This window comes from Centropristis striata, chromosome 20 (assembly GCF_030273125.1).
Source record: "Centropristis striata isolate RG_2023a ecotype Rhode Island chromosome 20, C.striata_1.0, whole genome shotgun sequence".
NCBI lineage: Eukaryota > Metazoa > Chordata > Actinopteri > Perciformes > Serranidae > Centropristis > Centropristis striata.
In genome coordinates this window covers 17,712,398-17,724,279 of record NC_081536.1, presented here as the reverse complement: position 1 = coordinate 17,724,279, position 11,882 = coordinate 17,712,398, and the positions used below count along the sequence as shown (strand labels likewise).

The following is an 11,882-nucleotide window of genomic DNA, read 5'->3' as shown; positions in this document are numbered from 1 at the left end:
TATCTATCTATCTATCTATCTATCTATCTATCTATACATATACTAGTATATGTATAGATAGATAACACATTTTTCTTGTCAAAATCTGCATAAAATGTTCACTAAAGTAGGCTATGTATGCTCATAAATCGTACTCCTGAGAGGCAAGACCTAACAATTTTTTTTTTCCCATTCTTATCTTTTACCATGGGATGGCTGTGGCTTGAGCAGGTTGTCCACTAAATTGTCAATGCAGAAAACATCTAACATGATTCCTGTACTTTTGCAAGACACAAAATAGTGCATCACATAAAGCATATGTATGTGTATATTATAATGTAATTGTTAAAATCATAGATTACATGTTAGGATGTTTTTTTACAGGGATAATGCTGAATGCCATGCATTATGCAAATAAAGATTATTTTTAAGGGAAATATTATCTTCATATTTCCATAAAATTTAATTAAAAGAGTGTAATAATTATCTAATAAAAGACTATTCAAAAGGCAAAAAAACACTCAGGGTCTTCCATTTCTTTGTATGACCAAATGACAACATGTTAACAGGAGTGGATGGTGCTCTGTTAAAACAATTACTGATTCAAAATAAATTTGATATATATTATGAAACAATATCCCCATAGGGCCTTCTTGTTTCCTGGCCCCAAAAGGCAGTCCAAACATAGAAACAAGCAGCTCTGGAGATTTTTTGCTCAAGGACACTTTGGTGGGGAAAAAGCACATAAGTCTAATTGAAGGGCAGCGTCTCGTACAACACTTATTCAGTTACATAACAAGAAATGTTCAAGGACACAAAGACAAGAACAGAAACAGCTGTATTGCGAAATCAATGCATTTTTATTTTTTTTATTTTTAGGTTGATTTTTTTTTAAAGACGTCTGAAACATTTGTGGTGGCATCATTGCTGCTATAGCCTCTAAAAGACCTTGAATAACCAAAGTGCTAGAATAGTTACATTTCAATGGCTTCACTCTGTTAGTAAGAATTGTACATCAAAAAATCTGCTCAGGTGAAAACACATATCAAACAAAATTGACAAAATTGATAGTTCAACCATATCAAAGGATCCTCTACCCCCTGATTGACACAGTAGTACGAGGGGATGTGGTACAGCACCCTACCTGACTTCCCTTAGCCCACCCCTTCCCAAAAAAAAGTACATAGTTTTTATGTCCACAGCATAGACATCAGCATACTGAGCCATTGCACCAGTAGAACACCACACTTGAACTACATGGGCATCTAATGAAAACCAATACAAAGATAATTCCTAAAGTAAAATGTTGCCAATGAGCTAGTGAAAACGTTTCTATTCGACACTGCATATACAGACTCTCAAGCCTAAAAAGATCACACAGTTTCAGAGTTAAACACAATTTATTTAATGCTTAAATAATTGTTTTTGACCATCCAGTGTTTTTGTCATACAATATGCTATTTAGAGCTACAATCAAATAATGTCTTTATGTGTCCTTAATGTGAGTAGGTTTTTAAATTAAGGAAATACTTCACCAAAAAAAAAAAAAAGAAAATCCAAAATGAAATGCCCCAGTTTTCCTTTAATACCACAGCAGCCGTTAGGAAACCAAATTGACACACTGCTAAAATGATTACGAACAGTCTAACAGTGTACAGAGACTCCTACACCTTATAGCCAATACGCACAATACAGTTATAATTTTACAGCGAGCCAGCCTACTAGCATTTACATTCAGATTATTTCTTTCTCGTAGCAGAAGCTGCCCTCCGGTTTTTACATAAACAGACAAGACATCACACCCTCAAGAAGCTATAGATCATCCTCACCCCGACATGATAAATGTTTTAATGGTATCCCCTTTCAATTTAAAATATAAAATCGGTGACAAATGTTAGGGCTATATGTGTACACAGATAAAGGGTTTTATTTGTCATTTGAATACAGTGTTTGCAAACTTGTAAAAATTGTACTTAAAATAATGTGAACAGCATGCATGAAAATATGAGTACTCTGAAAGGCTGCTTTTTGTAGGATTAAATCCATTCCCACTTTGGGAATTACTGAAATTTGATTTTTTTCTGGAAATTTCCTCTGTTAAAATCAAACCAGCATTTTTTTCATGTACAAACATTATACCTGCTCTAATAATTAATTATACAAGAACCTGTGAAGTTTACACTCAAATCTTTAAAAGTGGAACCGTTTCAATAAATTTCGAAAGCACTTTGAAAAGGTTATTCTCCTCAGTGCGTTCTCAACCAGTAGCTTACCCCTTTTTTAAGAATTTTACACATTGTAGTTTTATATACAGAAAAAAGCTTTTGTGTTAGTTTAAGTTTTAAAAAGGAAGAAAAAAAAATCCCAAAACAATTTACATCCTGACAACAATGGGTTCAAGAAAAAACTATAAGGCGAGTGTTGAACTTGGATCAGAAGTGTTCCATTAGATTTTTTTTTGTGTTATTGTGTCTACTTCATTCTTTCCACCCACCGTGTGGATTGAGCTCTTGTGCCATCTTTGGTCACAGTTGCACCCGTGTGGTTGTCATGTAATGGAGTCTTTTATCGTTTTCACAACAAACGATGCTCCTCAAAAGAAAGAAAAATCTCTCACAACACCAGTGGACCGATGGCACGTATTGTTTCACACAAAACAGGAAGCAGAATTCAATGTCCACGTGTCCACCACAGTCTGAAAGTGAGAACCTCCCGGTGCTTTCGTTGACAGGAAGTGAGTTTTTCATGCTCATGCGTAAGTCAGAAGGGTCGACTCCTCTCTCGTTAAAACCGTTTGTTTGAAGCAGATAGTTGCAGAATGGACCCTGAAGTCCTCACACTGGAGCTCTCTAGCCCTCTGAACACATGTTCCCAGGAAACATCTAACTTGGTTCCTGTAAATCTGTAAGACACAAAATAGTAAATCACATATTGAAGCATATTTAATGTAAAAAGTTATCAATAACAATTGCCAGGATTTCAACAGGAATAATTCTAAATACCATGCATTTACTAATATCTAAAAATGTACATTACTTTAAAGAAAATGTTTACTTCATATACATATTAAATACACAAAGGGTGTAATCCTCTCTTTAATTAGCCTGTTATCTATGCTTTCTTTAGTAGTATCTAGTAGTACTAAAGTATTTTAGTCACCTAAAAATGGCCACCAAATGTTCCATTTTTAACAAAGAACTGAAGCCGTTAATTCAATCAGTGCTTGCTTAAAGAGCCACCAGACTCCTTTGACAACAACAGTAATTTTAACCTTGCAGTACACAGGAGTTGTTGGTAACGCTGCCTCGATTGTTCAGTTTGCTTTTATTATTGTTGGACTTTGGTGAATCCAAACTAATCCTTGAAAACACCAAAGAAACAGAAAAGCACAAACAAACTAAAATATCGAGCCAGTGGGAGAGGAGCAAGTCCCATGTTCTACATTGTAAAATTATGTTTTTGTCAATGGATTCTGGTGGCTTTGAAGAGAGCATAGTGGCTTCAGTTTCCCATCAGGTAAACATAAATACGGTTGTTGACAGCAGGTTAAAACGGTGAAAATATTCTAAAAATATCGTACAATTAAACCAAAGTATGTTCTGCTGCTGCACCCGTCCACAGCAGAACATTGCACAGTTTCTGTTCATGTCCTCCAGCTTGCTTCTCTAAACTGGGGGCGTGCTGACCACCATCTACTGTAGGTAATACACTCACTATAGATAAGTACCTCATACAACCCCACTTCAAAAAATCTAAACTGTCCCTTTCAAGAAGAAAAAACCTGTCACAATCTTCCATTATCTTGTATGACAAATTGACAACACGTTAACAAGATCTGACGGTCTGTGGGTTTTTTTTAATGGTGACCTCTGTTACCATAGAAACTCTTTTTCTAGGCTTCACAGTTGTGCCATATCATTTCCAAGTCAGTTTTGTACAGATGGAATGATTCATCGCAAACACAACACACGGATGAACAGCAGTAGGGATTAACAGTCTGGCCAGTGGGATAACAAACTCTTTTTGGATGCTACAATGCTGCTGTGAGTTGGGGATTTAGTGGACAAAAACAGGCATGGAGGGTATCAGCGGGGCAATATAATGCTGAGGTGCGTTCTGCCCGTCTGTCCTGTCCCTTGTTCACACACACACTTAGTGAACACGGAGGGCAGAAATGCTGCCAGGGGATAACCGGGCTCAGACATCAGTCAGCCTTTTGCTGAGTCTGTTTGACAGTGAGATAGAGCTATCTGGGGACGGGTGAATTAAAGGAGTCGTTTGACATTTCCATTTCTTACAGAGAGTTAGACGAGACGATCAATATCACTCTCATGTATGTGCACTAAGACAGTGGCGGACTCAGGCTGTCTGAGGGGCCAGGGCAGGAAAAAAAAAAAGCACCAGCCTGTAGATAGATTTCTAGCAAGTAGGAGAGCCAGCATAGTGCTGCATCACATTTTCTCCATTTACTGTAAACCCTTAAGTGCTCTGCATCTCGTTTTCTCCCCTGGAAGAGCACTGTGGAGGGCACTTGATCGTGTTTTCTCCACGGCAAGGGTGCCTAAGAGGGCATGTGTTAATCTATTTTAAGGGCCTCTATTAGTGCACTGCATCACATTTTCTCTAATAGAAGGGCACCCTACAGGGCAGTGAATCATGTTTTATGTACTGTTGAGGCATCAGAGAGTTCACTTTTGCCGCATCCATTTTGCAACCATGGGGATACAGTCTAACAGTGTATTAGGTACAGTGCTAGGAGGTGATTAGCTTAGCATAAAGAGTGGACACAAGAGTGGAAACATCTAGCTTGGCTGTTACAAAGTTAAAAATGCTACTACCAGCACCTTTACAGCTCTGTAATTAACACATATCTTGTTTGGTTAACATAAACAAACATGAAACATCTTTTTTTTATAGTTTTAGGTTAAGTTTCTTGCTGCAACAAGTTTTTGACAAACAACGGTTTATCCAGCTGCTCAGCACGTCTGTGCAGCTTATCCACTGTGACGTCATGTTGCCGGGAAGTGACTGTGAACGCCTGCTGTTCATCAAGAAACTGTTACTGCTCGTAACTCCCCCTAAAAGCACAACATCTTGTTTCTACATTACTGTAACGGAGCCGGTCAGCATATTTCTAAGTTTTGGAAAGATACAAGCAAGAAGAGGAAGAAAAACCGATGAGTGTATTTGCCAAAATAGTGACTCATTCATTTTCAGGAGAGAGTACAGAGTGAGTAAGAGCAGTGCACTGAAGTAAGCTGACTTGAGTATAACTAAAGAGAGCTAGGAACAGAGTATAATGGAGCTGAATGTATTAAAGAAGAGAGCTCCGGGAAATTGCTGGAAACTGGAGCAGCGGTGTATTGCGTTAATATAATCATATTATATGGAAAATAATGCAGCATGAAGAGATTAAGAGGACAATAATGCATAGACAAATACAGTATACAATACATACATACTATGGCGATTGTGTTACAGTGAAAGACAGTAAACTTCTGTACCTGGTAGAGCACAACCATCCCTATGAGTGGAGCTTTTTATCCCCTGATCTTCTGTCATCCTTTCGCCGGCTATTCCGTGACCCTTCCCCTTGCTAGAAAACACACAGAAAGACATATAGTTTAAGACGCAGTATTCATATTTTCTGATGGAGGAAAATAACCCAACAAACACACAAACCTGAAACTGAGAAAAGGAGAAAGCAGCAATCTGAATGTTGGTAGTAGATTAATTGTTAGGGAAATTATTAGGACCCAAACCACACAGACACCTGGAGGTAAGGAAGTTATGTTTATATGGAAAGAGTGAGAAAGAGAAAAAAAGGCAGTTTGTAATTTCACTGCAGAGTCACGGCACTCATTAATCACACTGTTGAGTAATCGGTTGAACACTTTAAAAGACCATTAAAACCACACAGTCAGGAGCACAGTCAGCATCCCCTTTGTTATGAAACACAATAGATACCACACAGTGTCAAAAAACAACATGCGAGAATGCACTTCAAATGGCTGCATTTACATTTTTCTGTGGGTTTTTTGCACAGAAAAGATATAATGAGGAGAGTTAACCCAAACCAGTTAATCTAGTGTTAATCAAGAATTCACCTGCACCACTGGAGGAAAGGATCAAATCTTACTGGTTTCATTAATTTTTTTTTACTTAAAGCTGCACTGAAACAGCTGTGAGACAATGCCTAAAAACACATGCGGCATCAATAAAATGCTGTATTTTCAATCAATATCTGTAGGCAGATTTTCATCTTAATATTCATCCTAAATAGGGAATTTTATTTACATACACAAGCTTGTCACACAGTGTTTTTAATTCTGTATCTGCTTAAACTAGCAATTAAGTAAAACTATATGTGACTCACACTAAGTGAAATATTGTAAAATTGGATTATTTGTATTACTCTATATACATTTCTGTTTAATTCAGCACAAATGTCCAATTCTTTTTTTCTGTTACAGCCCCATTTTATATAGGATATAGGCTGCTAAATTAGTGTTTTTTAGCCTGAAGTCTTGCCCAGTGCAGCTTTAAGCCTAATTTCTTTGCCTTTCACTGTTAACCTCCCACCAATTATGTTCTTCTAGTGATCCAGGAGTCCCATGGAGATTAGACTTTGAGCCCAGTAACACAGTTAAAGCGTATCTTCATGCCAACCTCAGACCAATCGTCCTGCAGAGTGTGACTGAGCTGAAGGTCTGGGTGCCACCTGTCACCTCCTTGGTTTTCTGGTGTGGGAGTAGACACCCGTCGAATAACCTTCCTGATCACCTGCCCAGGGCAGAAGGATGTCGACAAAGGAAAAAATGATCTCTTTGTCTGCTTTTATGGAAAAAAAACTTCTCCCAGTGATAGGTTTTATTTCAGAGCTGAATGGGAAACAAAAATATACGTTACTTTTCTACTGACGAGGTTACCATCGTGGTCCATATAGTGTTCCTCAGTCACAGACTCGCCAGGGATATTCTTTGCTTCTTCTCCCTGCAAGTGTTTGTGGTTAGCACATGAATAAAAGCTCAGAAGTGGCTGATTGAAACGTGATGAAACAGTCCTTCACCATCACCACACAGAAACAACACCTCCAGAGAGAACTGCCGTATCGGAAAGCAGCTGAGCACTACGTTAGATTTCAACTAGTAAACACCATGAACTCTGACAGGTCCAATAGTCATGTACACTGTGGAGCGCCAAATGTAAAAATGTGGTTGATAAATTAACATTTAGCTTACTTTCCTCACATTTGAGACGCACATTAATGTACATAAAATTGTTAACAAAATGTTTAAATGTGAAAAATACATTTTAAATGTAATATTGTATGCATACATCATCCATAAATGTTTAGCTGAAATGCCCCATGTTGAAATATAAAAAAATAAAATAAAAAATAAAATAAAAAATAAATATATACAATTTATATTAAACATGTAGATTTCAATTTCATATTTAGATTTAACATTTTGATTCAATATTGAGATTGAACATGTATATTCAGATATACTATTTAGATTTAAATTTATTTTTTAGATTAAAGATTAGAATTAGAATTAGACTAAGATTTATTATGTAGATCTAGATTTACCTTTATTATTTACATACATATTGTTACCAATTACAATGACAGTATATTTGCATATTATACATACATTTCTGTGTCAGATGTGAGGTAAATTAGCTAAATATTTAAACCATATTAGCTAGAAAATTGTAACAGAATTTCTACATTTGGCACCCCATACACAAACATGACTATCAAAACATCTATGGACACACAAAGAGAGTACAACTACCAGAAGAGCAATACCACTACAATGCACACCAGCCTGAGCGGCTAAACCAAACCAAACCAAACCAAGCCAAGCCAAGCCTCAGCAGCTTCTACTCCAGGCTTTCGGGGTACCTTTAAAATGAGACGGCGTCTGAAGATTCTGGTGGTTACAGTCTGCTCTTCCTCTGAACCGGAATCTACACTAACCCGCTGCCAGGGAAGGTATTTCAAGGTCATTACACAATCACATGGAGGGAGTGAGGATGAGAAAGAAGCACGTGACTTGGCAAAGAAAATTAGTGAAGTGATGTACAAGTTGTCCTTCAACTCCACAGTTGGCTTTATCAAAAAAGAGAAACCTGGAAAAAAACTTTATGTTTCATTATCACAACTTATGTCACAGGTTTAGTTGTTTCCCCTGCAATAATTAAACCACAATAACGTGCTTTAGTAGCTACAGAAAATAAAGAGGATTATATCCATTACTGTTTCTGGTATTTTTATTGCTTGTAACATTACCTGGACTTTTTTCTCCGACACCAGTGCTCCCTCTTCCTTTCTGCCGTTCGATGATTCCGATGAGCGGTCCTGAGGTGAGTGCTTTGAGTTGTTGCCGTTTGTTCGGGACCTCCCTGATTCTCCCCTGGATGAGGAAGTGATGGAGTCACTAGAGTTCTCTTGGCTGTTGGGTAAGAAACACAGAATTAGGATTGTAGCAGAATAACATAAAAAACAGAACAAAAACAGATGATCTGAGGGTGCTTTAACGTTTAACTGTTTGATTCGACTAAAATGAACTCCGGTGTATTTGCCTAGTTAGTGGGGTTCATTTATGCTGGTGGTAACATTGTCAGTTAAATTCTGGTGCAGACCTAGTGGACGGGGTGCAGTTCACTTGTTGCGCGAAATGAACCAACCACAGGATTTTATGAGCAGTTATGTGGTTTTATAATGATTTCAAGAGCTAAACTACAATCGTAAAATCTGTTCAGTAAGCAATCTTATAATTGATCTGTATAAGACCAACGCACATAACCTATTAGATCAGTAGCATATCTGCAAATCTGCACATGTATTTTCCCTGATTTATACGTCAAAAGCTGTTAAAACTGTTGTGTCTGTATTCAACTCTGTGCACTTTGTGAGTTCAATAAGTCTATTAAAAGTGTGTGACAGCAACCTCATTATAACAAGCCCTAAATCATTACTGAAGAAGCCTCCTTTTCGTCCTGTCTCTACCTGTTAGTCATTAATCATAACATGAGAAGATTTCTGAAAAAGATGCACTTGATTATAATTTCATGTTGGCAACAAATTGTTGTGATTCTGGGAAGGGATACTGTTTGAAGCAGTTGCATAATACTTTTACCTTTCCCGCCTGTCGAGCAGGTCTGAGCTGACACTGCGGCCTGGCGTTGGTGGTTCCACATTGACACTGGATGAATCACTGTGCCAACCTGAAAGTGAACACACTTCTTTTTCTGCCTGTTCAACCTGATCATGAATCTGCTGAAAGTTGGCCTCGGTCATCTCTTGGTCCTCCTCCTTCACCTCTGAGCCTTCTTCTTTCTCCACCTCCTCCACCAGAGATCCCAATGCCTCTTCTGGGATTTCTTTGTCTCCGTTTCCCTCCTGCTCTTCCTCATTGGATTCAGACTCACTGGGCTGACGCTCCTCAAGTGCCTCAACCCACGCCTGAGGGGAGAGGCGAGTTACGGCCTGGTCCTCGGCTGCCTGGTCTCCTTCTGATGACCCGCAAATACCTTTTTCATTGCCACACAACTCTTCTTCATCTTTCAACTGCAGTTGTCCATGTGTGTCATCCTCTTCACCCTGGCAAACCCTTTCCTCACTGCCCCCATCAACGCTTTGAACCTCAGCTGCTTCATCAACACTCTCTTTAACGGTCTCTGCTTCTATTACAGTACAACATCTTTCCACTTCAAACCCAATTTCTATCAGATTTTGCTGTTCTCCTGACAGATTCTGCACATCTCTCACCTCCTCCACCTCGCAGGCTGCCCACTTATTCCCATCATTTATCACATCTTTCTCTTTCTGTTCCGCCAAAATGTTATTCTCCTCTGCCAGCGGAGACCTATCTTTTGTTATCATCTCACACTTTCTTTCCACATTTTTAATCAAGTCCTGCTCTACCCACTTTTCCACAAATCCATTTCCCTCTGATAACTCTGCTGCGACCATCTCAACAACCTTCTCTTTTTCCTCTGTCACTTCCTTTTCACCTACATTCAAACCTACATCCTCTTGTACTCCATTGGTGGGACTCATCTGTACTCCTCCATCTCCTATTTGTGCTCTGTCGGGCGATGATGGGGTTATTGATGATACTGATGAGAGTGAAGGGGAAGATGTGGAGTACGCCATGTCAATGTCTAACTCGCACATCGCAGGGAGGGAGTGGGACTTGGGCTTGTGGCTCAGCTCCATTTCTTTAAAAGACCTGTCTTCCTCCTCGCTCAAAAGCAGCTGGTCGTTCAGAGCGATGTGGGGCTTGCCTACCTTGGGAGGAATGGGATCGGGGAGTACAAAGATTGGGACGGGGAGGGCGAGCTCACAGGGTCTGGGAGGGCTCCTAGGGGGGCTGTCTGGCTCTCCGCTACCTGGCTCTACCTCCGGGCTCCAGGGCGGGGGCTGAGGCTGGGAGTCGGCCAGCAAAGGGGTGTCTGGTTCTGGGTAATGGTGCTGCTGGTGGTGGGCAAGGGAAGGGTTGGGGGTGACGGGGAGTTCTGGCTCCAAGAAGTGGGGGTTGGAGTGCAGTGCGGCGGGGGACTGCAGCTCCGCTAGAATGCTCTGATAATCTGTAGGTGACAGGATGACAAATGTAGAGACATACACACATCGAAGAAGCGTGCCACAAAGGAATATAACACACCAAAACACACACACCATAACACCTACACCAAATGACATGGACGATGGCACAGAGGCTGAAGTGTAAAGCATGTATCCAGACAACCACTAGCTATGACAGAAGCTATGGCAGTTTGACAAACCAATATCAAACATATGCAATAAAATGTAATAAATACATATTAGAGCCTGACCAATTTTGGGGCAGATGCTGATATATATATATATATATATATATATGCCGGTATTCATTCATGTTTATTGATTATGTTCATAAAACATATACAATTTTTGTTTGTTTGCTGTGTAGTTGTAGTTGTTTTTTTATGTTCCAAAATGCAGATGTGCCTTTTTTTATTTTTGTATGTTGTTTGTATGTTTGTAATGTTTATAACATGGTGTCTTTTGCTGGTAGTTGATGTATTTCTGTTGGTTTATAGTTTTAAACATTAGTAAGGTGGCTGTTACATGCCTTGACTTCACAGTGACTCTTGTCCCCTGTGTTGAATAACACTATATCGTTGATAGCTGCCACAGTAATATCAGAGAGATACTCTGCTGAACAAATTGTGTTAAAACACCAAAATGTCATGAATACATCTCCGAATACTGGCTGATAATATTGATCAACTGATTTATCAGCCTGGCTATTTACAAAGATTTTAATGCACATGTTTGAAAATGCAGTATTCAACACAAATAAAAATAATAAATATTAAACATCTATAAAGAAATATACAGTAATCATAAGAGCAATGTCATGCTCGTCTCATTTTTGTTGTTCAGTTGTGGTGAGGTAAGATATAAGTGGGACATAAGGCCACATTAATCATGTAGCGTGGGATGTGATGAGTGTAAGATATTAATATTTGCCAGGGTGTTCTGTTACATGCTCACATGAGACAGTTGACAGATGAGAGATGTGAGAAGAAATGGAGGAAGAAAGAGTAAGAGATACAAGACAGAGAATGCTAAATTAATATTTCCATTTTGGACGGGTCGATTGGAGTTTGAGTTGGAGATGGGGAGATGGGGGGCGGACACTGGCAAGCAGGGCAGGGAGACAGGGAGCGGAGAGGAGGGGAGGAAGGACTGGGGCTAGCACAACGGGACCCAGAGGGGGAAACTGTAGGGAGATTAGACAAGGACAGAGGGGAGACAGGGCGAGAGGAGGAGGCCAGCTGGGCCACTAAAGACTCTTTGCTCAGAGATGCAGGGACAGAAGGTGAAGTCCTGCCTGAAGGTGAGG

The 11,882-nt window shown here is 39.4% G+C and overlaps 1 protein-coding gene across 2 annotated transcripts in view; it reads right to left on the bottom strand.

Moving 5' to 3' along the window:
- Positions 1-1,360: 1,360 nt before the first annotated feature.
- The window catches only part of ank3a (ankyrin 3a), a 149,013-nt gene continuing 138,491 nt past the window's right edge, over positions 1,361-11,882 (bottom strand). For both annotated transcript variants that reach the window (XM_059359182.1, XM_059359181.1), the window contains 6 exons: positions 9,129-10,581; positions 8,279-8,441; positions 6,889-6,972; positions 6,649-6,762; positions 5,484-5,575; positions 1,361-2,881 (listed from right to left, as the gene is read on the bottom strand). In XM_059359182.1, the coding sequence (XP_059215165.1) occupies positions 5,504-5,575; positions 6,649-6,762; positions 6,889-6,972; positions 8,279-8,441; positions 9,129-10,581 (1,886 nt within the window). In that variant the 3' untranslated portion in view covers positions 1,361-2,881; positions 5,484-5,503. The remainder of the gene's footprint in view (positions 2,882-5,483; positions 5,576-6,648; positions 6,763-6,888; positions 6,973-8,278; positions 8,442-9,128; positions 10,582-11,882) is intronic.